Source organism: Oryctolagus cuniculus, chromosome 5 (genome assembly GCF_964237555.1).
Source record: "Oryctolagus cuniculus chromosome 5, mOryCun1.1, whole genome shotgun sequence".
Classification (NCBI taxonomy): domain Eukaryota; kingdom Metazoa; phylum Chordata; class Mammalia; order Lagomorpha; family Leporidae; genus Oryctolagus; species Oryctolagus cuniculus.
In genome coordinates, this window is record NC_091436.1 from 127,944,840 (window position 1) to 127,969,416 (window position 24,577).

Sequence of the window (24,577 nt, forward strand, 5' to 3'; positions counted from 1 at the left end):
TTAAAATTTATTATCGGCCGGCACCGTGGCTCACTAGGCTAATCCTCCGCCTAGCGGCGCCGGCACACTGGGTTCTAGTCCCGGTCGGGGCGCCGGATTCTGTCCCGGTTGCCCCTCTTCCAGGCCAGCCCTCTGCTGTGGCCAGGGAGTGCAGTGGAGGATGGCCCAGGTGCTTGGGCCCTGCACCCCATGGGAGACCAGGAAAAGCACCTGGCTCCTGGCTCCTGCCATCGGATCAGCGCGGTGCGCCGGCCGCAGCGCGCCGGCCGCGGCGGCCATTGGAGGGTGAACCAACGGCAAAGGAAGACCTTTCTCTGTCTCTCTCTCTCACTGTCCACTCTGCCTGTCAAAAAAAAAAATTTATTATCCAAACTGGAACACTTCAACCAAAAATTGATTTGTATCTAATTTGCATACCACAGAATTCACCTGCTTAAAGTGCACTTTTTTTCATTGTTCCTGCATTTACAGGGTTTCTCAATCATCACCATAATCTAATCTTTGAACATTTTCATATGCATTAGCAAGCTCTCCCCATTCCCACCATCAGCCTCCTCGCTCTAGGCAGCCACTGATCTGCATTCTGTCTGCATAGGTGTGCCTACTCTGGACATTGCATATGAATGGAATAGGACTGATGCATGATCTTTTGTGTGTGACTTCTTTCACTTAGCATAATGCTCTTAGAGTGACCCGTGCGGTGGCGTGAATCAGGACTCCGTTCCTTTTTACGGCTGAGTGATGTTCCCCTGTATGGAGAGACCGCGTGATATTCCTTTGCTCATGCACTCAGTCTCAGGTTCTTCTTTCCACTTCGTGGTTCTTCGGGAGAATGCTGCTCTGACCTTTAAAAAATGATTGTGTGGATGTGCGTTTCTGGTTTTCTTGCTGTGCACCTAGAAGTGGAATTGCCAGGTTAGATGGTAACTTATGTTTAACATTTTGAGGAACTGACATACTATTTTCTGAAGCAAATGAACCATTTTACAACCCGCTAGCAGTGAATGAATGTTCCCGTTTCTCCACATCATCACCAAAGCTTGTTTCCAAACTGAGACACTTAAAAAAAAAAAAAAAGTTATTTTCATCTACTTGAAGGGCAGAGTGAGAGAGAGAGAGAGAGAGAGGGAGGGAGGGAGGGAGAGAGAGAGAGAGAATCTTCCATCCACTGGTTCAGCCCCTAAATGCCTGCAACAGCCAGGGCGGAGCAAGGCCAAAGCCAGGAGACAGGAACTCCATCTGGGTCGCCCAAGTGGGTGGCGGGAGCCCAGGTACTTGCCACCAAGCACTGCTTCCCGGGCTGCTTTAGCAGGTAGCTGGATGGGGAGCGTAGCGGCAGGAACTGGAACTGGCACTGGGATACGGGATGCCCGCGTTGCAAGTAGCAGCTTAACCCACTGTGCCACAAGGCTTGTGCAAACCTGGAGCGTTTTTGAGAGTGAAAGGGTGTACAATAATAATGCCAGCACAACTCATACTAACTGGAACATTTTTGTACTCTATTTATCTTCCAAAAAGTTAGATTAGTTCCTGATTTCAGAGAACTTTCTGGCTGTGTATGAGTCAAAGCCCCCAAACCCACATACTTGAGTCACTTAAAGAATCAAGTAAAGGTAGATTATTAAGAAGGAAAGCAAAGCACATTTTGATTCCTCCAGGAGTTGTTATTGTCGGTAAGATCAAAGAACTGTCTTGTTTGTCTTTGTATTGTATCGTGGTCCCTGGAGTAGCTTATGTTTGATCAGGATCCCAATAAGAATCTGTGGAATAAGTGAATGAATGGGAGAATGAATGATACAACCTCTCCTGGACAGAAGAATGAGGCACCTGAGACAGGTTTGTGAGTTGGGGAAGTATGGATCTTCTCTAAAATTGTATTTTTTCTGCTGTCTGATGTAACAACAGTAATGACTAATTTAAAAATGCAAAAGTAGGGGCAGGTGCTTGGTCTAGCAGTTAAGATGCCCGGGTCCCACACTGAGGGCCTGGGTTCGATTCCCAGCCCCACCTCCTGACTCCAGCTTCCTGCTAATGCAGAGGCAGCAGTTGATGGCTCAAGTAGTTGGGTTCTTGCCACCCACATGGGAAACTCCAGCTCTTGTGGGCATCTGGGGAGTGAGTGAACAGAAGAGTGTTCTCTATCTCTTTCTTCCTCTCAAATAATTGACAATAAGCTGGATTTTATAAAGAGGAATGTGTGAAAACAGGTCAAGGACTGTCCCAGCAGAAGCGGCTCCTGAGCAGGGGGAGCCGGAGCCAAAGCCCGCATCTGTATGCAGGACAGGTCTTCCAGCAGTTAACCAGATTTGGGCCTAAAAATGCTCTGTGCCTGCTTCTAGGAGTTTCCAACCTTTGGGGGGAAAACAGGATTTCCAGGAAGCAATGAGAATAATTTAGAACAACCATTAATTAATCAACTGAATATGTGCCCTTGGGCTTCACTGATCCTCTCACCCTAAATTTCCATGCTCTTTCAGTGCTGCAGCCCTGGGAGCTTCCTGGAGGAGGTGAGCCAGGAGCTAGGCCTGGAGGAAGCAGGGCTGGATTTGGAGAAAGACGCAGGAGGCAGGTGGTGAGGGATAAGGCCCTGCCTGAGGTGGGCTGGAGTGCTGCAGCTCAGATAAAATTGGATGGGGTAGCTGGGGCCTCTGGGAGGAGGACTTTAAAAGCCAGGCTAGTTGACTTTTAAATATGACCTGATAAGCAGGTCCTTGGACTGCAGATGAAAGGAGTGTCTGTGCGAGATTAATCTGATGGCCTTGGGCCATTGATCTGGATCTGTCTGGAAGCAGTGTGAAGACACAGGCTCTGGGAGCCTTGTGCAATAGAGATGGAGGCCCAGCGCTTGAAGCAAGTGCTTGAAGCCCCCTGGCTGAGCTCCTTCTGCCCTTTGTAGGGTGCGCTTGGCTTCTGGGGAGCTCAGTTCTCCTTGACTATAAATAACCGAAACCATTGTTTTATATTACAGCCACGAGGGCTATAGTAGGGGCCAGAATCCAAACATGTATGTACATTTCCAAGGTGAAATATATAGACTTCCAGCAAATTTCAGGTGTGCTGGGGACAGTTTTAGAAGGTGCTCTCAGCTGCCTTGGAGAGACACCGTCCCTGTCTTCTGCTGTACAGAGTTTCAGTGGCAAAGGTTCAGCAGTTTGCTAAAACCCCGCTGGAGGACCAGGAAGAGTAAGATCTAGGGGCATTTCAGGGAGTGGTTTTGTTGCAGGTAACTGGATCAGGAAACCAAAGCGAGGCAGGAGTCCAGGATGGCACCAGGGTTTAGAGTATGGGGCTCTGAAGAAAGTGGTTCTGCTGATGAAAATACACAGATTGGGGCCGGCGCTGTGGCTCACTTGGCTAATCCTCTGCCTGCGGTGCCAGTACCCTGGGTTCTAGTCCTGGTTGCTCCTCTTCCAGTCCAGCTCTCGGCTGTGACCCGGGAAGGCAGTGGAGGATGGCCCAAGTGCCTGGGCCCCAGCATCCGCATGGGAGACCAGGAGGAAGCACCTGGCTCCTGGTAAAGAAAGAAAATACACAGGTTGAAAGAGGGGTAGGAAGATGACGGACCACCTTTAAAACAGGTGGTCTTGCCAGTCCCAGGAAGAGACCCGGTGCGTGCTTGGTCAGAGAGGAGGAGCAAGCACTTCTTGGTCTTTCCCTGCCATGTTTGGCTCTTTACCCGGCTTGCCTTTTTTTTTTTTTTAACTTTGGGGAAAAAATGTATTTGAGAGACAGACAGATAGATAGATAGAGCAAGCTTTCATCAGCAGGTTTCTAGCCTGGATGCCTGCAGGATGTCTAGGGCTTGACCACGACAGGAGTCAGGAGCTGGACACTCAATCCAAGTCTCTCATAGGAGTGGTAGAAACCCAGTCACTTGGCTGTCACTGCTGCCTCCCAGGGTCAGCACTGGCAGGAAGATTCAGGAAGCAGGGTCAGATTCAGACCTAAGCATGTCAGTGTAGGACATGGGGGTCTTAACAGCTGGACTCAAAGGCTGTTCCCTGCCTCCCTTACTTTTTGTGTGTATGTGTGTGTGTGTGTGTGATTTATTTATTTGAAAGGCACAGTGACAAAGACAGAGAAAATCTTCCATCTGCTAGTTCACTTCCCAAATGGCTGCAGTAGCCAGGACTGGGCCAGGCTGAAGCCAGGAGCCAGGAATTCCATCCAGGTCTCCCACGTGATTGGCAGGGGCATCATCTGCTGCTTCCCAGGCGCATTAGCAGGAAGACTGAGCAGAAGCGGAGTAGCCGAGACTCATAGCAGCATTCTGCGGTGGGATACGGCAGCTTGACCTGCTGCACTGCACCCGCTGCTGGTCCCTGCCTGGTTCATTCTGATGTGTTATCCTTGGGTGAGATGTTTGCCACGTGGCTTAGTGGATGCACTGTGTAAGATAGAGGGAGTTTGCATGTATCCCTGTTTGGCCAAGGGTTTTTTCTAATTATGAATGGATATCGAATTTTATCAAAGGTCTTTTTGGTTTATCTGTTGATGTGGCTTTATGATTTTATCCCTTTAATCTGTTAGTAGGAGGAATTATATTTTTTTGGCAAAATAACGAATTGATCATGCACTTTAATATAAAATCAACTTCATCCCAATATATTACCTTTTTTAAAATTTTTTTCTCTTTTCTTTTAAAGATTGATTTCTTTATTTGAAAGAGTTACATAGAGAGAAAGAGGCAGAGAGAGAGAGAGAGGTCTTCCATCCGCTGGTTCACTCTCCAGTTGGCTGCAACAGCTGGAGCTGCACCAGTCCAAAGCCAGGAGCCAGGAGCTTCTTCCGGGTCTCCAACTCAGGTATAGGGGCTCAAGGACTTGGGGCATCTTCTACTGCTTTCCCAGGCCATAGCAGAGAGCTGGATCGGAAGTGGAGCAGCCAGGTCTCGAACCGGTGCCCATATGGGATGCCAGCACTGCAGGTGGCAGCTTTACTCACTGTGCCACAGTGCCGGCCCCTATTGCCTTTATATGTATTGCTGAAGTCAGTTTGCTGATATTTTGCTAAGGTTCTTGCATCAGTGTTTGTAAGCCTAGTTTTCACACACTGTTCTTGTTGGCTTTTGGAATCAACACACTAAAAATTGAGAAGTACCTTCTTTGGGTATTCTCTGCAAGAGTCTGTAACATTGAAATCACTCCTTTCTTGAATAAATTCTCCTGCCTGTTTGCAGCTGAAGGTTGTCCCATCCTTGCAGGTGATAGTTGAGAATAGAATTGTAACTTGAGGAGTGAAAGTGGCTTAAACAACAAGAAAAATAGGTTATAGGCTGAGCATCCCTAATCAGAAGTACGCCAGGATCTGAAGCTTCGTGGGCCCTGACATGATGCCGCAAGTAGAATTCCACGCCCTGAAACTTGTTTCATGCACAGAATTATTTAAAAATCTTATATGAAATTACCTCCAGGCTGTATGCATACAGTAAGTGTGAAAAAAGAAGTGAATTTCGTGTTTAGGCTTGAGTTCCCAAACATTTGGAAGTCTGAAGAAGTCCAAAATCTGAAACACTTATGGACACAGGTATGCTGGATAAGGGACATGCAACCTGTATTTCAACATAATCCCAAAAGGCCAGAGGTTGGTGGTTCAGGGCTGGTTAATTCATTAGCTCTGCAACATTGTCAGGGAGGGAACGGCATGCTGGTCATTCTCAGGTGTCAGCTACTTGTTTCATCACTGCAAGATGGCTGCTGCTGCTCCAGGCATTGCAGTACAGCATAAGAGTGGATTCTACATGGCAGACATGGCTCCAGAGCCCATAGCTGTCTGACAATTGGGTAGCTCATTGAACCGCACTGTCACATGGGATGATAATAGAGCTTGTCTCAGTTGGACAATCTGCTGCTGCCTTGATCTTGGCCCCCTCAGCCTCCAGAATTATGGGCAATACATTCCTGTTTATATAGTTTTGAAAAAGAAGTTTGATATTATATGGGATAAATAAATTGGTTGTTTTCATGTTTATTTGTTTATTTGAAAGGCTGAGTGAGAGAGAGAGAGAGAGAGAGATCTTCCATCCATTGCAGTAGGCAGGCACACCTTGGCGGTCAGAAGCCAGGAGCCAGGATTGCCATCCGAGTCTCCCACATGAGTGGCAGAAGCCCACGTTCTTGGGCCATCATCCACTGCCCTCCCAGGTGCATTAGCACGGAGCTGGATTAGAAGTGGAGCAGCTGGGACTTGAACTGGCAGCCAGTATGGAATGCCCGTGTCGCAAGCTGTGGCTTCACCTGCTGCACCACAACGCTGAGCCACCTCTTTAAATTCTCTGTGCCTGGCACACAGCGAGCATTCAGTAACTGTTTAGCAGATCCTACTCCCTTCTCACACAGGGCAGGAAAGAAACTAGTTTCCTCTTGTGCCCACTTACAGAGGCATCCAAGCAGGCTTACTGACACCTCATTGGCCAGAATTGCAAGTACAGTTCCTATACCAGTTGTGGAATCTTCAGGATTTGGGTTGGAATAACTTAGAGTCCACTTCTGAGACCACCAGTACCTGACCTCCCCCTGACACACAGATCACTTGATAGCACAACAAAAACGGGATTCTGTGCACAAGGCGGGAGCTGGGCTGGGTCTGTGGGGGTCCCCATCCCTACTGGGTCCCCCCGGGAGTCCTTGGGCACTCTAGTAATTACCTCCTGGCATGGCCCAGTTTGCCCCCAGCTTCTTAACTGCATGGTCCCCTCTGGTGCTATAACCATGCTGCATGCTCCAAGGAGCTCTATCCCCTGTCGCAGCCTGAGCAGGCTCCCCGGGGTCCCACTTGCCCGGGTTAGGGATGCGGTTGGGACAGAGCCAGGTCTTGGGCTTCACATCGAGTTCTTCCCAGTCACTTCCGTGAATTCCCAGTCGTGTCATTTCCATGCCATGTCATGTGTCCCGTCTGCTTCATATTTAAAAGCAGAGTTGTTCGTGCAAAGGAGCCTTGATAAAGTCCCAGGTGTGGGGTTTGATACACTTTCCCCCCTCCCACCTCCACTCGGCCGTGAGCACGGAATATTTATGCAGGCCTGGAACCTGGACTCTGGGGCCTGAATGCCTGAGCCCAAGCCCCAGGCCGGCCGCTGTGGCACGTGCAGCTGGCTGCACCCAGATGGCCCTGGCCCCCACCACCGCTGCCTGTGCCAGCCTGGCTTCCAGCTGCCAGCCCTGCTACCCTGCCCGAGGACTTGCTCCGTCAGGGTCCATTGTGCGCTCCCACAGGGAGGCTGCAAGTGCCACAGCCCCTGTTAAGCGGTGGCTGCTGGGGATTGTGGGGACGGAGATCCCAGCTGCCTGGCTCCTCGGGGCACTCTGGGGCACGCCCTTTCCCCCTGCTCCCTCAGCCCAGGAGGGACCTTCCTCCGCGAGGTGCTCTTCATTGGCTCTGTCCCTTTCCCGCTCATTCCTCTACTCCCCCTGGGGTGCCTCCCGGACTCACCTCTCAAGGAAATGACTTCGCTGTAGCCCTTACTTATCCCAGGGCCTGCCCCAGAGCGCAAGCTAACACTGCCACTTGCTCGCTGGTTGATGTTGAGCAGAGCCTAACCTCTTTTCTCAGTCTTTCTCTCCTTCTTTCATCTACTTGAAAGAGGGACAGAAAGAGAGAGGTCTTCCATCTGCTTGTTCACTCCCCAAATGCCCCAAACAGTCAAGACTGTGCCAGACCAAAGCCAGGAGCCAGGGACTCCACTTGGGTTTCCCAGGTGGCTGGCAGGGACCCAAGTACTTGAGCCATCATCATCTGCTGCCTCCCGGGATGCACATTAACAGGAAGCTGGATCAGAAGAGGAGCAGCCAGGACTCGAACCTGCTCTCCAATGATGGGATACGGGTGCCCCAATTGGGAGCTTATCCCTTGATGTCACAGTGACCACTCCATAGTCTAACTTCCTTGTGTCTCTTCTTCCCAGTATCAGCTGGGGGGAACAATAGCATCCGTACCTCATAGCACAAATGTGCAAAGCTCTCAAGGCCTGGCTAGTAGAAGTGCTTCGCAAGTGGAATCTGTGATGACGGGTACCACCTAAGTACTCCAGCATGCTGCTAGCGGTACTGGGCCGTGTTGGGACACAGCACTCCGGACCTCCCCACTCCCACCTAGACTTCTGCCAGGTGCCCCATTCTCCCGCTCCCTTTCTGCCCCCACTTACTCACCGAGCTCCTGCAATCCCATTCTTCCACTGCGGACTGTCTTGAGGAGTTCAGGTGACCAGGACCTCCTACCCCCAGCACTCCCAGTGCAGCCCCCCCCCCCCCCCCCGCCTCGGGTGGGTGGGTGCCGCTGCAGATGCCCAGGGGAAAGTCTTCTGTGTTACTGACCTCTCACCCTTCCTCCATTGCATTGGAGCCTCACGGGCATCCACGTGAGGCTGGAAGCTCTTTTTTCAAGATTTATTTACTATATATTTGAAAGAGTTTCAGAGAGAGTGATAGAAAGAGAGACAGAGAGATCTTCCATTTGCTGGTTTGCTCCTCAGATGGCTGCAATGGCCAGGGCTAGGCCAGACTGAAGCCAGGATCCAGGAGCTTCATCCACATCTCCCACATGGGTGGCAGGGGCCCAAACACTTGGGCCATCCTCCACTGCTTTTCCCAGGCTGTTTGCAGGGAGCTGGATTAGAAGTGGAGCAGCTGGGACACGAACCAGCACACATGAGATGCAGGCGTCACAGGTGGTGGCTTTACCTGCTGTGCTACAACACCAACCCCTGGACTAGAAGCTCTTAATGGGAACTCTAACCTATGTCCAGCACATCCCATGAAGCCTGCATGGGCTGTGTGTGGATTGATGATGAACACAACTCTCTTCCTGTTTATAATAGGTACAACCTGTCCATGCTGATGACTGTCCCCATTTTGCAGATGAAAAGCCCGGGACGGAATTACATAATCTACAAATAGCAGAGCTAGGCGCCAGCAGAGCTCACTCAAGCGATACCTGCACCTAAATGAGGAATGTTGAGAGCCCCGTGACAGTGTCTCCCAACTCGGTGATCTGCAGTAGCTTCCACACCTGTGGCCCTGATGCCAACCCCGTTCTTACCTGTGGACCAAGAATCTCAAACCCAAGGACAGGACCAGAGAGGCTCGTGCAGAAACCCGACAGCCTGAAAGAGGGAGAGAAAGCCCATGTGTAATGCGTAGGCTGTATTCTAATTTTATGTGGAGAGATTTCTTTTCACGGGTAACTTAGGTGCTGTAGGTCGCCGGTGAGATCCAGTCCTTGAAGCATCAGGTGTGGCTCGTACTGTTAACATTTTTAGATTTTTGTATTTTAAGAAATATTTTCTTTGGGAAGCAGAGACCATATGGCAATATTCAGTGCCGCGCACTGGAGCTAAGCGGCACCTGCTGGCTCCGGATGGGACCTGGGCTGTCCACAACTCCCCGTCCCGTGTGAGTGGCCATTTATATGTGGCTTATGCTGGTGCTTTTCTTCCATTGAGTTTGTTGTATCCATTCATTCAAAAAAGCCTGAACATGTGTGAACCAGACGCCGCTCTGTTTGGTGGGAGAGTGGGGAGCAGACTCTAAGTAGCATCGTGCGTAAACGGTAGATGCATGATTGGTGGTTAGCGGAAAGGCAGGCGGTAAGCGGGCCTCGGGAGTGGCCAGACTGAAGGGCCGAGAAGGACCACAGCTTTTTTTTTTTTTTTTTTTAAGATTTATTTTATTTATTTGAAAGACAGAATTACAGAGAGAGGTAGAGACAGAGAGAGAGGTCTTCCATCCGCTGGTTCACTCCCCAGATGGCTGCAACAGCCAGAGCTGCGCAGATCCGAAGCCAGGAGCCAGGAGCTTTCTCCAGGTCTCCCACGTGGGTGCAGGGGCCCAAGGACTTGGGCCATCTTCCACTGCTTTCCCAGGCCATAGCAGAGAGCTGGTTTGGAAGAGGAGTAGCTGGGACTAGAACCAGCCTCATATGGGATGCCGGTGCTTCAGGCCAGGGCTTTAACCTGCTGTGCCACAGCGCTGGCCCCAGGACCACAGCTTTTGAATTGAAACCTGAAGAACATGAGGGAGGGTGTCCTGTGGGTGTCTGGAGACAGAACATTCCAGGCAGGCAGAACAGCAGGTGTGAAAAGAGTGTGTATATCCAACACGTTCCAGGAGCAGAGGATGAGACAGAGAGGGGAGGGGAATGGGCTCGGGCCCAGAGATCATGGAGGGTCTTTGGCAGTCCCCCTCGTGGGATAGAGAGGCAGCAGAGGGCTGCTGTGTTGAGACAAGACTGAGAGGACAGGGTGGACCCACCAGGATGCTACCGCGGTCATCCAGGTAAGAGATGATGGAACTTGGACCAGGGCAGGAGCAGGAGAAGGAAAGAAAGGGGGGCCAGCACTGTGGAGTAGTGATTAAAGCCGCAGCCTGCAGTGCCTGCATCCCATGTGGGCGCCGGTTCGAGACCCAGCTGCTCCTCTTCGATCCAGCTCTCTGCTATGGCCTGGGAAAGCAGTAGAAGATGGCCCAAGTACTTGGGCCCCTGCACCCGCGTGGGAGACCCGGAAGAAGCTCCTGGCTCCTGGCTTCAGGTTGGCACAGCTCTGGCCATTGCGGCCATCTGGGGAGTGAACCAGTGGATGGAAGACCTCTCTTTCTCTGCCACTGCCTCTCTGTAACTCTGTCTTTCAAATAAACTAAAAATAGATCTTAAAAAAAAAAAAAAGAGAGTCTCTCTTCAAAAAGAAGAATGGCACTGGATATTTGGCCTGAGTGATTTCTGAAGCAGGGGGAAAGGTTAGGCTCTCCATGGTGGAGAAGTTGGACATCCTGTGGAGCTGCCAGGAAGCTGGCCTTCCCTGTGACACAGAGACTGTGCACGTGCCACCTCAGACTGGGGGTGCTTCCTGGAGGGCAGAACACCCCCGAGGCCCACAGTCTCAGTAGAAAAGACTGGCTCCGTCCGTCCTTAGGACTGATGGTTAGGAGTGCTGGTGAGCTCCAGGGTAAGGCGTCCCATTGTTGGCTGGAAGACTGTGAACCGTTCTATGTGTCTGTATTTTTGTCTTGCTCTTTTCTTAGCATGTCCTATAATGTACATTACCAGTAGAGTAGCAGGTGTAGTTTATATTATTAAGTATTCTGTATACCCTGGAGGAATATGCTCAGTGTTTACTGATAGGAAGGGACAAGCAAAAGGTTTTTTGTTTTTTTTTTTTTTTAATTTATTTATATATTTGGAAGACAGAGTTACAGAGAGGCAGAGGCAGAGAGAGGTCTTCAGTTCGCTGGTTCACTCCCCAAATGGCTGCAATGGTCAGAGCTGGGCCCATCCGAAGCCAGGAGCTTCTTCTGAGTCTCCCATGCAGATGCAGGGACCCAAGGACTTGGGCCATCTTTTGCTTTCCTAGGCCACAGCAGAGAGCTGGATTGGAAGTGGAGCAGCCGGGACTCGAACTGGCGCCCATATGGGATGCCGGCACTGCAGGCAGCGGCTTTACCCACTGTGCCACGGCACCAGTCCCTCAAGTGTTTAATGCTTGATCTTTGTTACAATAGAATATACACTTAGACACATCACCTATGTCATTTCTCTACCAAAAATGTTTAACTCATGTCTAATCAACAGACAAAATACAAATGCAAATTGGAGCATACCATGGTTAAAACATCTGACTTTCAAAAGCAGCCACGTGATCAGAGACTTCTTTTAAAGATTTGTTTTTTATTTATTTGAAAGTCAGAGTTACAGAAAGAGAGAGAGAGAGAAAGAGAGAGAGAGAAAGAGGTCTTCCAACCACTGGTTCATTCCCCAAATGGCCACAACAGTAGGGGCTGGGCCGTGCCAAAACTTCTTCCAGGTCTCCCCTGTGGGTACAGAGGCCCTAGTACTTGGGCCATCCTCTGCTGCTTTCCCAGGCTTACTGTCAGGGAGCTGGATCAGAAGGCAAGCAGCTAGGACTTGAACCAGCACCTGTATGGGATGCTGGCCTTGTGAGCAGCAGCTTAACCCACTGCACCACAGTGCCAGCCCGAAATATTTTACAGGAAAAAGCTGGGGAAAGTAGGATTCATGTAGGGTTTTCCAGTTCTCAGAGAAGCAGGAAATCCAGCAGTGGTGAAGCAGAGCAGCTTTGGTGTTGTCTCTGTCTGGGATTCTGTCTTCCTGCCCATTTCTGACCCAGTTTGCCGGATATTCTCCTCGGCAGTAGTTGACACCAGCCTATGCCAGCAGCTCCCAGCTCCCTTGCATCACACTTCTTGTCGTGAGTAGTCCATATACGTGAAGGAGTTGGTGCTTTTATTTATTTTTTATTTTTTTAAAAGATTTATTTGATTATTTGAAAGACAGAGTCACAGGCAGAGAGAGAGAGAGAGGGGGGTCTTCCATCCATTGGTCCACTCCCCAAATGGCTGCAATGGCCAGAGCTGCACTAAAGCCAGGAGCCAGGAGCTTCTTCTGGGTCTCCAACATGGGTGCAGGGGTCCAAGACTTGGGCCATCCTCCACCACCTTCTCAGGCCATCGCAGAGAGCTGGATCGGAAGTGGGGCAGCTGGGACTTGAACTGGTACCCATATGGGATGCCGGCAGTGCAGGCAGCAGCTTTACCTGCTATGCCACAGCACTGGCCCGCAGAGTTTGTGCTTTTAAATACCACAGTCACAACTAACACTTTTTTAAAAAGGCGTCACCAAATGCCAGGCACTGTCATATATGTTTTTTGTTTTTTAAGATTTATTTATTTATTTGAAAGTCAGAGTTGTTTTTTTTTTTCTAAGATTTATTTATTTGAAAGTGCAGTATATGTTTTGTATAAATTAATCACTTTGGGGCCAACATTGTGGTACAACTGATTAAGCTGCCTCCTGCAATGCCGGCATCTCATTTGAGTGCCTGTTCAAGTCTTGGCTGCTCCATTTCCAGTCCAGCTCCCTACTAACGCTCCTGGGAAGGGAGCAGAGATGGCCCAAGTGCTTGAGTCCCTTGCTACCCACGTGGGAGATCCAGATGCATTCCTGGCTCCAGCTTTGGCCTGGCCCAACCCCAGCCAGCCATAGCAGTCATTTTGGGGAGTGAACCAGTGGATGAAAGATCTCTCTCTCTCTCTGTTTCTGTCTCTCGCTTTCTTTCTGTCATTTTGTCTTTTTTTTTTAATATTTATTTATTTATTTATTTGAGAGGCGGAGTTATAGACAGAGAGGGAGAGACAGAGAGGTCTTCTATCTGCTGGTTCGCTCCCCAAATAGCCACAATGGTTGGAGCCGAGCTGATCCGAAGTCAAGAGCCAGGAGCTTCTTCTGGGTCTCCTATGTGGGTTCAGGGCCCCAAGCACTTGGACCATCTTCTACTGCTTTCCCAGGCCATAGCAGAGAGCTGGATTGGAAGTGAAGCAGCCGGGACTCAAACTGGCACCCATATGAGATGCCGGCACTGCAGGTGGAGGCTTAAACTGCTACACCCCAGCGCGGGCCCCTTGTCACCACCCCCATCACTTTGTCTTGTAGTAAATACATAAATTGTAAATAAATGAAACACTGGAAACAGGTACAAAATAAATAAAATAAGCAAGTTAACCATTTCATCCCCATAGCCCCTCTGTAGGCGAGGTACTACTATTATCCGGTTCAGCTAAGGCACAGAGAGGTGGTGTGCTTTGCCCAAAAGCACACAGCCAGTGAGGGCAGAGCGGCGGAGGCTGTGGCAGCGGGCCTTGGAGTGTCCTCCTAGCATTGACCATGCATTTAATGTGGCAGGCGGGATTGCCTAAGTTTGCTGGAGCTGCCTTCCAAGGGTAGGGCTCTTGCTGCTCATCACAGTTTGCCTGTTCTCAGCAGGGTTCTGCATAGCAGAAATACTTCATGAGAGAGAGTCTCATTCGTATTTTTATTCAGCAACTGCCATGTTTGAGTGTGGGCTTTGCGGCAGGCAAGTTGTGAGATGTTTTCTGCCCACTTACTCTTCCGAGCCTCTCTGTTAGGATCCCCAGTGGACAAACGAGGAAACAGATACGAAGAGGTTCCAGGGAGTCCCCCAGATTCCTGGGTAAGGCCTAGAGCCGGGATTTTAAATGAAAGCAGCCTGACCCCAGAGGTTTGTCCACCTCCCCGCTCAGAGATCTCCCAACCCCAGCCCCATGGCTGCTTGCTGCACCTGTCCACTCGTTGGGTCTAAATGAGAGTAGCCGAGCCCTAGAATGTGGACCCTGCTGTCACCTTGTTTATACCCTCTGCATTCTCGGATGTAGACTTCCCAGTGCTGGAAAGGAGGGGGAAGAGAGCATTGCTGGCGTTTCTCCTTGGGGCTTCTCCTCTGGCCGGGTGACATTCCATTCCTGGCCCTTCTCCAGTTTGCCACTGTAACTTTTAAAACTTTTTAAAATTTTTATTATTTCACAAAATGTATTTTTGTTTATTTGAAAGGCAGGGAGAAAGAGAGAGAGAGGGAGGGAGACAGAGAGAGGCAGAGATCTTCCATCTGATTTATCACTCCCCAGATCCCCACAACAGCCGGCACTGGGCCAGATCAAAGCCAGGAGCTTGATCTCAGTCCTAGTTCCCCGTGTGGATAGCAGGGACCCAAGTACTTGAGCTGTTACCTGCTGCCTGCCAGGCACACCACCAGGAAGCTGGAATCAGATGTGGAGCTGGCACTTGAACCCAGGCACTCTGATAGGGGATGTGGACATCCCACGTGGCATCTTAACCACTGTGCCAAACACCTACCCCAAGTGAGTTTCTCTAATTGCCACTGGGCACAAACCCCACCCTGCTGACCCTGGTCACTACTTGGCCTTCCGCCCGTTTGGGAACAACAAGGGGGAGTCCCTATTCTCTGAGGTGGAAGTGAGTGGTGAAGTTCACGGGCCCATCCACCAACCTCCCAGTACCACCTTTTCCCTGGCTCTGCCCTGGGCTCGGCCGCCTGCTCGGCAGCCAGACAGCTCATGCCTGGTTGGCTCCTAGGCCTCGCTGCCCGGGATGACCCAGCTGTGGGCGTGGCATTCTCAGCCAAGGGCAGAGCTGAGGTTGCCCTCAACATGTTCATTCCCAGGAGCTCCCTTTCCCACGGTAAAGTTTCACACCCTAGCTTCCAGGCTTAGCGAGTCTCTGTGCCCTTCCCTCAATTAATAAATCAACCGACACACACACACTGGCAGCCAAGAGACGGTAGAATGAAGCGGTGAAGACCGTGAACCCTGGAGCCAGCCTGCCTGTTGAATCTTGCCTCCCACTTGCTAGCTTGTGACCTTGGGCCAGTTACTTAGCCACTCTGAATGTTGATTTCCTGTTCTGTGAAGTGGGAAAGATGATTATACATTTGTGATCGGGTTGTGAAGATGAGGTGACATAATGCTTTGCAGGTACGTATAGCGCTTGTAACATAGCAAGTACTACCCACAGGTCTGTTGTTACTGCTGGTGGCTACCACAAGACACTGGGTCCCACAGAGGAAACCAGGCATAAGTCACAGTCCCTGTCCTTAAAAAGGGTACAGCAGGGATGAGCCTTTAGCCTACCTTGGTAAGACGCCGGCATGCCATGTTCAGTGCCTGACTCCGGCTCCTGATTCTAGCTTGTCAACTGTGGGAGTGGGTGCCTTGCACCCATAGGGGAGACCTGGACTGGATTGCTGGCTCCTAGCTTTGGCCAGGCCCAGTCCAGGATATTATAGGCACTTGGGGAGTGAACCAGCATGTGCTAGCTGTCTCTTTCTCCAGATCTTAAACAAACAAATAAATGAATAATTGTTTGAAAAAGAGTATAGTTTCAGGGAGCTAAGTAGACCTTCAGTTAGATTCTTGATCAATTTGTACCGAGTTTTCCCATCCCCAGCCGGTTCTCAGAGGGGGTGATGATGGTTTGTAGCTCCTTGGCCAGGGCCTGCTACATCGCTGGCTCTCCATGCGTGTGGAGTGTCTTCCCCTTTGCCAGGAGTGTATGGTCTGGCAGGGGCAAGAATGCCGGTCAGGGGCCAGACATCCAAGTGCAAGGCATGAGTAATGGGATCCGAGGAGTGCGCAGGCCAGAGTGTTGGTTCCTTCGCCCAGACTGAAGTCCTCCTAGAGGGGTCAGACCTGGGCAGAGCCTGGAAAGATGAGTCAGTAGGCCGAGCGGAGAGACTGCTTCCTGGGGAAGAAATGGGGTGGCCAGAGCGGGAGGGGCTGCCCTGTTTTTAGGGGTCCTGCTGCTCCCCTCTTGCCCATATCACTCTCTGGATGGAGTTCTCCCTGCTGACTTCCCTCTTGCTGGGTGGAAGGCCACTTCCCTCTGGAAGTAGTGGCCGGTCGTTCAGACCAGAGGAGCATTTGGTGTCTGATGGGGATGGGGCTGGGGGTAAAGGCCAGCTGAGATTTCACAGACAGAAGCAGCAGGAATTCTGAGGGCCATTTAAAGGACCAGGGCGGCAGGTTAAGCCGCCATCTGCATCCCATGTGAGCGCCGGTTCCAGTCCTGGCAGCTCCACTTCCCATCCAGCTCCCTGCTAATGCACCTGGAAAAGCAGCTGACACACTGCACCCCTGGCTGTTGCAGCCATTTGAGGAGTGAACCAGTAGTTGGAAGATCTGTACCCCCCCACACTCTGCCTTTCAAATAAATAAATAAATCCGATAATAGATAAAATGCAAGAACCAGACCCGGGGATGCTTACAGGAGGAAGTGAGTAAAATAAGGAACAGATTATTAAATCACTGCTGTGTGGCACAATCACTGATCATTTAGGAAGAGGAAAGCCAGAGCCACCCTTAATATGATAACACCGAATAAATGCAGGTGAAGATTTCACTGGGGAAAAAAAAAAAAAACCTTACTGTGTGTAGCTCTTCAAAATAGAAACTTTGGGGCCTGATAACTCACTTGAAGATGCGACGCCCTGAGGCAGGGCCCAGGGGACCTGCATTTCCAGCAAGCTCTCTGGATGACTAAAGAAATCATCTGTAGCTGTTCCCTACCTTTGCTCCGGGTGCTTAGATGATCTCAGGCTAGGGAAGGCGTAATGCGAAGGCAGAAATCATTAAGGAAAATACCGGCAAATAAGGCTACAAAAATAAATACACCTTCCAGGGTGGGCATTCGACCCAGCCGCTAGGACACCCACTGCCCGTATCGGTCCGAGTGCCTGGGTTGGAGTCTGGCTCCAGCTACCAGTTTCAGTTTCCTGGTAACACACACCCTGGGTGGCAGCAGAGTTTGGCTCCAGTCGGTTGGATCTCTGCCACTGGGGATATCTGGATTGGGTTCCACCCTCCTGGCTTTGGCCTCCTCCTGGTCATTGTGGGCATTTGGGGAGTGAGCCGGCAGATGGGAGTTCTCTGGCAGTCACCTGCCTCTCAAATAAAAAGAAATACTTTGTCAACTAGAAATACAAAATGGTGTTGAATGCCTAACCATGGGATTCAGAGGGAATTCGGAAAAAGGGAGGAAAAAGCTCTCTAACAAGATTTATAGAAAACTTTTATTTTTTGAATAAAAAAATCCACCATGAGCCCAAAGTGAAAGTCAAACAATGAACTGAAATTTATTTTGGTAAAATACATGATAAAGAAAACAACATAAAGAAAGGTAGTATCATAAAAATGTAATGAACGTTTGTAAATCAATAAGACAAGCAAGCCTATGCAAGAATGAGCAAAGGGCATGAATAAGTAATTTACATAAGAATTGCAAATGTCTAATAACGTGCCAGAATAGATTGATTGCTACTAATAAGCCATGTTTTCTCTCTCCAGTTGGCAAAGTTGTTTTTTTAAAAAAATAGGTATCTAGTGTCGGTAGAGTCGATTGGTTTAGCCTTTCAGCAGGGGAATTTTGTAATAAGAACTGTATCAAAAGCCTTAGAATGTTTCATAACTTTAAGTTGAGAAATTCCACTTCTAGAAATTAATTCACTTCTAGAAATATTCATGAGTGTGCACAAAGATGTTACCACAAAAAACTTTTACAGTATTGTTCCTAATAGGGCAGAACTAGAATACTAGTTTGGTGTGGTATGTTAAAATACATTCACTCAGTGCCATCCTGTGTGGCCATTAAATTTAGAATACTTGGGGGTGCAGTGAGTTAAGCTGCCGCCTGCAGAACTGGCATCCCACATGAGTCCCCACAGCCCCACTTCCGATCCAGCTCCCTGCTAATGAGATGGGAAAACAGCTGAGGATGACCCACGTGTTGGACCCCTGCCACCCACATGGGAGACCTGGATAGAGGTCCTGGCTCCTGGCTTTGGCTGTGACCATTTGGGGAGTGAATCAATGAATGGAATCTCTCACTCTCTCTCTCTGGTAACTCTGCCTTTCGAATAAATAAATCAATCTTAAAAAAAAAAGGTGTTGAATATTTAATTATGTGGAAAATTGGTTCATTTTACTTTTAGTGAAAAAAGCTTGCAAAACAGTTTGTGATGATTCCATTAAAAATGTATGTTTAACCATAGAGCAAAGATTAGAAAAATAAACTGACATTTTAAAGAATTATATCTGGATGATGAAATTGAAAGTGAACAGTGATTATGATTTTCCCCTTTTTGTGGCTCATCTCTGTTTTCTAAGTTTCCATAATGCAAAAGAATATTTCCATGATATGAAAGCTACAAGAATTTTTTTCTAATAAAGAGACCGATTCTCAGAGAGAACATGTGACTTGTCTATACACTGTCATTTCTCTAGTTACCCACGTCCTTGGTATCTCCTAAGTTGGGAGGACCCCAAGGGAGGAAGGGATCCCCATGCGTCCTCCCGTCCGGAACATTTCTGTAAGTCTGTGGTCTGCCTCTTAGTCATATGGAATCCAGCCTCTGAGAACACTGCACAGCGACCCAGCGTCTGGGAGGTGAGAGAAGTGGCAGCGGGGAGAGCTTGCAGCCTGCGTGGTCAACTCCTTGAGGCAGGAGCCAGCCCCCACCCCCATGTTTGCTCCAAGCAGAAACTAAGGCCACACAATCAATTTAATGACAAGGTGAGGCCTTGAATCCATGGCCTTTCTGCCCTGTTGCATTTCTGTATTAAGCTGGTTAGACCGAAGCTTTTCAGACTTCCAAGTGCACAGGAATGCAGTTAAAATGCAGATTCGGACGTGGCTGGCCGGTGGTGGGCCTGAGAAACTGCGCTTCTCACCGGCCCAGCCTCCCCCCTACCCCCGGGGTGGGGGTGGGGGTGTGGAGGGGGTGCTGATGGTGCCGGCCCCGCAGTGCCGGATTCCGGAGCCGGAGGGCCTGGGACTGTCTGCCTGATGTTGCGGTTCCTGTGCCTCCTTTTCCTCAAATTTATAAAATAAGCCTAATACCTATCTGATGGTGTTTTAGCAAAGGCTTTCTAAGTTACTGGGGCCGCCGCCTGCGACCCCAGCATTCCATAGGAGGCTGCTCCACTCCCCATCCAGCTCCCTGCTAATGGCCTGGGAATGCTGCGGACTATGGCCCCTGCAACCCACGTGGGAGACCAAAAACGGAGTTACAGGCTCGTGGCTTGGCCTGGCCCAGCCTCAGCTTTTTGCGGCCATTTGGGGGAGTAAACCAGCGGGTGGAAGATCTCCCCACCCCCGGTCTCCCCCTCTTTCTGTAACTGCTTTTCAAAGAGAGTTAAAAAAAAAAAAAGATTGAATACGTTATTTCACATGAATGCTTCAAACAGCATTCATTAAAAACTATGATTACATTCCGTGGAGCAAGCGGCTGTTGAAGCTGTTTGACGAATGACTGAATGATTAACCTTTGCAAAGAAGTCGCTTCCTGGGTGACTGCAATCCGAGAAGCAAAATGGAAAGGCCCATTGACGGGGAAAGAGGCCCACCTCCCAGAAAGTTCACTCGGCCGGGCGGTCGGGAGCGCCCGGGCCCGGAAGCCGGCCGGCCTGCGCCGCGCGGGCCAATGGGGCCGCGCCGGGGGCGGGGAGAGCGCCCCGCCAGCCCTTTCCGTCTGGGGCGCCGGCGGCCCCGCCCCTTGGAACGTTGCGACGTCCGAGCATTCCACGGTTGCTACATCGTCGCGAGGGGCGGGGCGCCTGTCAGGGAAGCGGCGCGCGCGCGGGCGGCGGGCGGGCCGGGGCTGCACCGCGCAGTGCCAGCGCCAGCGCCAGCGCCAGACCCGTGCGCCACGCTCTGCGGTCCGCCGCCCGCGTCCCCGCTCGCGACTTCGCGCTCCTGCCCTTGCCCGTGCGCTGTCTTTGAGAATGGAGTTGCTGTGCTGCGAGGGCACCCGGCACGCGCCCCGGGCCGGGCCGGACCCGCGACTGCTGGGGGACCAGCGTGTCCTGCAGAGTTTGCTCCGCCTGGAGGAGCGCTACGTGCCCCGCGCCTCCTACTTCCAGTGCGTGCAGAGGGAGATCAAGCCGCACATGCGGAAGATGCTGGCGTACTGGATGCTGGAGGTACCGCCCGGACGCCCCCCACCCCACCCTCGCTGCCCCCCACCGCTGGACCTGCGGGGGCCGCCCTGTCGGAACATCTAGGGCCCCACGCCGCTCTGCAAGATGCTTCGGCGGCCGCGACCCTCGGGGCCTGGCCTTTCCGGCTGTCTCCGCTGTGTCCCCGTCCCCTCCCTGACCCTGATATGTTCCTTCCGACCGGCACGGCCGGTTATGGGCACCCTGGCCCAGCCTCTGCTCGAGCCGGCCGTCCCCTCCACGGCCCCTGCTCCCCCCAACCCCCACCCCGCCCGGTCTTCTCGGTTCCTGCGTGTGTCGCGGGGTGCTGGCTGGGGGTGGGGTGGCGCGCCCGTTCCGGCCCGACGGGGAAGGAGACTGTGGGAGACGGCGGCTGGAGCCTCCTTCCTTCCCCTTGGGTGTGTGCGGTGGGTGGTGGTCGCCGGGGGCAAGGCTCTCCTCTGGCAGCCACGGGCGACCCTTCCTGCCCCTTCGCCTCGCTGTGGGGGAGGGGAATCACTGTTTGGGATTCCTCCCAAGGAAGGGCGCCTTTGCTTTGCCACCCCCTCCAGGGCAGAGGGGAGGAGGCGACTCAGAGGAAACGGGCGGGGGGGGGGGGGCGGCGTCGCCGTGGGGAGGGTGCATCCTCTCGTTACTGGTCCTTGTCACTGTAAGCCGCTTACCCTCTCTCGTGGCCGTGCGCCCCATTCCACTTCCCTTCGGCGCCCCCACCCCACCCCACCCTCTTCCTGCCGCCTCGTTTCCCATGCTCCTGCCCCGTCCGTGACAGTTCGTGCTCCCCCAGGTGTGCGAGGAGCAGCGCTGTGAGGAGGAAGTCTTCCCCCTGGCCATGAACTACCTGGATCGCTACCTGTCCTGCGTCCCCACCCGAAAGGCGCAGCTGCAGCTCCTGGGTGCGGTCTGCATGCTGCTGGCCTCCAAGCTGCGCGAGACCACGCCCCTGACCATCGAAAAACTGTGCATCTACACCGACCACGCTGTGTCTCCCCGCCAGTTGCGGGTGCGTGTGCAGCTGCCCCTGCGCCCCCCACCCCCACCCCCGCACAGGCTGTCTCCCCACTTCCCAGGGAAAGGAAAGCCAAGACTCCAGAGGCTTTCAGCCCTGCCCTGGGGAGGGAAGGGGTTAAGGCATATGGATGCTTTTCGGGAAAGGAACCGGGGTGGAACTGCAGATGGGGCAGTGTGGTGTGGTGGTCAGGGTGGCTTCTGCCCTGGCCTCCAGGGGGTGCCACTGCTTCCTGGTCTTTCCCCCAGATAGCAACAAGTGAAGCTGCGTGTCTGCACTCACTAGTTCTTCGCCTCTGGGTTTACACAGTCACCATGAGTTATTTATTGGCAGCACAGGGCATGCCTGCACACCCCCACTGGACTGGGGGTGTGGAATGTGCTCCTGTGGGGGAGGGGGCTGCCTGCGGTGAGCTTTTTTTTTTTTTTTTTTTTTTCCTCCTCCTGTGGACTTTGTGATAGAAAAGCCTCCCGGAGCAGATTAAAGCCAGGCCCTGGCCGCTCTGAGGAGGTGTTCCTCCCACCTTCTTTCCTTCCCCTCGCGTCCCCAGGGAGACAGTGCCTGCCCTAATCCTCCCTTCCTTGTCCTCGTGCTGAGGAACTGGAGCAGCTGCTTTGGGCCTGGTGGACACATCTCTCTGCCTTTCCCCCTTAGCCAAAGGCCCTTGCCCAGGCAGGGAGCTGAGCTGCAGCTGCTTCCCATGTGATAACGATGCCCCCTCCCCCGGCCCGGCCCTCTGACCAAGGTCTTTCATAACCCAGTGGGGAGTTGCTGTCACTCCTGTGGGTTGGGAAGTGGCTCCCCGGGCCCCTCCACTGGTCATCGGTTCTGCTTGGCCTGGGGAGGAGGCGGGGGAGCTGTTTGGATCTGGAAGAGGTTATTTTAGGGCCCACGGATCATCTCCTAAGGGGCTGGGGGAGCGGGTGGGGGGAGCTGGCACCTTGCTCCGTGGCCAGCCAAGTCTTCTCCTGACCCTGAGAGGAGTCTCTGGGCCCCATCTCCCGGGGAGGAGGGCAGCCAGTAGGCTGCTGTGATTGGCTGGCGGGGCAGCAAGGGTACTGGGGCCCCCGACTGCTGCGAGTCGAGGAACTGGATTCCTCTTCCTGCCAAGTAGCTCTGAGAGATGGGAGCAGGAGGCCGGAGTTGGGAGTCCGGGAGGCCCCACAGCTCTTTGTGATGAATCTGGTAGTTTCTGGCCACTCTGAAGGTGGAGCCGGTGTCCAGGGCCAGGGAGCGAGGTCGTTTTGGAGGGCTTGGGGCTGGGAGATAGAAGGGACCCCCTTGCTAGTGTAACCACGGGGATTGTGTATGTGCCTGGGTGTGATGGGCTTTTTTTTTTTTTTTTTTTTTTTTTTTTAAGAGCAGGCCAAGAGGGCTCTTCTCTGATTCTGTGTCCCTGAGCTAGGAGCGGAGTGCACAGCCCAGCCTTCCTGGGAGGGGCCTTGGAGAACCCCAGTCTGCCCAGATCTGTGCAGCAGGGGAGGTCGAGGCCTGGGGAAGCAGGAAGGGCTGCCGCCCAGCAGTGCACTGGGCACATGAGAGTGGAGTCTGGGCTTCCAGCGAGGCCAGGTTGCCGTAAGCCACTGCAGCTAATGGCTCCCCAGGGTGTGTTCTCTGCCAAGTAGGCCTGTGATTCTCGGGGGTTGCCTGGAGACAGGGGACGGGGGCCACCGTCCCTCACACAGGACCTCATGCCTTTCCCCAGGGAGGGCCCCACTCCCAGTTGCCTTCCAGATATTTCCTTGGGGAGTAGGTGCTTCCGGTTCACTCCAGAACTGGGAGTTTGGCTACTAGGACAAGCCCTGGGAGTAGAATCCTAGCTTCTCTGTCTTCTTCTGGCTGCAGCCCAGGCTCTTTTCTGTGGGGCGCTGTGAGAGGCTTGGGGCTGACTGAGGCTCACTCCTAGGCTGGGGCCTGGAAGAGGCCGGGCGGGGTTGCCATTCTGCCTCAGTAAGTCAAACCCACGAGTTCCTTCCTGAGATAAAACAATGAAGAAATCCTCATGTGTACAACTCACACATGGGGCCAGGTCTGGGAATCCCAGACAAGTGGATTGGGGTGAGGCTCCCAGCCTCCCTCCATACCTGGCACAGGTGTGTAGGCTTGGGCAGGCGGGGGAAGGGTCTGCTCCCTCGGAGGTCATCTACATTCATCCCGTCTGGCTTGGCCTGCCTGAGAGTCTAAGGGTGGGGTGCTTTCACCTGGAACCCACCCCTAATGTCCCACCAAGGGGATGTGGTTGGGTTGGGCAACCTCCCCTTTGAGGAACCCTGGAAGAGGCTCAGAGGGTGTGTCACTGGAGTGGCCTTCTGCTTCATCTCGGGGAAGCCCAAGTTCATAATCATGCCAGTGATAGCTGCTGGTTTTGTCTTTTCACCTTGGTTAGAATGCACAGGGCCCTGAGTGAAGTCAGGAGAAGGCCTGGATTGATGGCCCCTTAAGGAAAACTCAACAGGATTAAAAGGGATCGACCACAGAAAGCATGGGGTCCCGCTCCCTAAGACCAGAGGCAGAACTGGAGAAGTTTGAACTTGGGAAGTTTGGTGGGCCGCCCTCCCCTCCTCCAGCCACTGACCCAGCCTCTTTTCCACCCTCTAGGACTGGGAGGCACTGGTCCTGGGGAAGCTCAAGTGGGACCTGGCTGCTGTGGTGGCGCATGACTTCCTGGCCCTGATCCTGCACCGGCTCTCTCTGCCCAGTGACCGACAGGCCTTGGTCAAAAAACACGCCCAGACCTTTTTGGCCCTCTGTGCTACAGGTAAGAGCCGTGCACATATTGTGGCCAAATCAGGAAATTCGGAAGGCCTGGAAGGGAAGAGGGGTCACTAAAGAGGCCCTAGTTCACGCCCCTGTCCAAAGTCTTGTGAAAATTATGGTCTCCTCTAAGCCGCCAGTCTCAGTACAGAAAAGCAGACTGTTTTCAGAACTGTATAGGATCTCAGAGACCCCCAGCACACAGCTGGGGACACTGGAGGTACAGAAAGAAGTGACCCATCTGGGGCCTCACGGTGAGGAAGCTGGGAGCAGAACCCAGGTCTCGGCCCCAGTGTTTTCACAGCAGGGAAATCTCACCCATTCCCTGCTGCCTGGCCAGGACCACCCTGGGCCTGCCCAGCAGCAGCCCTCTCCTGCCTTCCTGCATTGCCAGTGTCTTCCCCACCCTGCCCTGGGGCTTGCAAAGAGCCCCTTGCTGTTCTCGTTTTGCCTGGCACTTAGAAGAGTAGGAAGTCCACACTGGCTGCTACCCCTGAGGTTATCT

The 24,577-nt window shown here is 52.4% G+C and overlaps 1 protein-coding gene across 3 annotated transcripts in view; it reads left to right on the forward strand.

Annotated features, from left to right (window-relative positions):
- Positions 1-24,577, forward strand: part of CCND3 (cyclin D3) — a 99,380-nt gene that overhangs the window by 73,122 nt on the left and 1,681 nt on the right. Inside the window, exons 1-3 of one of the 3 annotated variants that reach the window (XM_051855703.2) lie at positions 19,938-20,297; positions 21,097-21,312; positions 23,917-24,076. In XM_051855703.2, coding sequence (XP_051711663.1) covers positions 20,100-20,297; positions 21,097-21,312; positions 23,917-24,076 — 574 coding nt within the window. In that variant the 5' untranslated portion in view covers positions 19,938-20,099. Of the gene's footprint in view, positions 1-19,937; positions 20,298-21,096; positions 21,313-23,916; positions 24,077-24,577 lie in introns of those variants that run through there. The other 2 variants (XM_051855704.2, XM_051855705.2) reach the window with 2 other exon arrangements.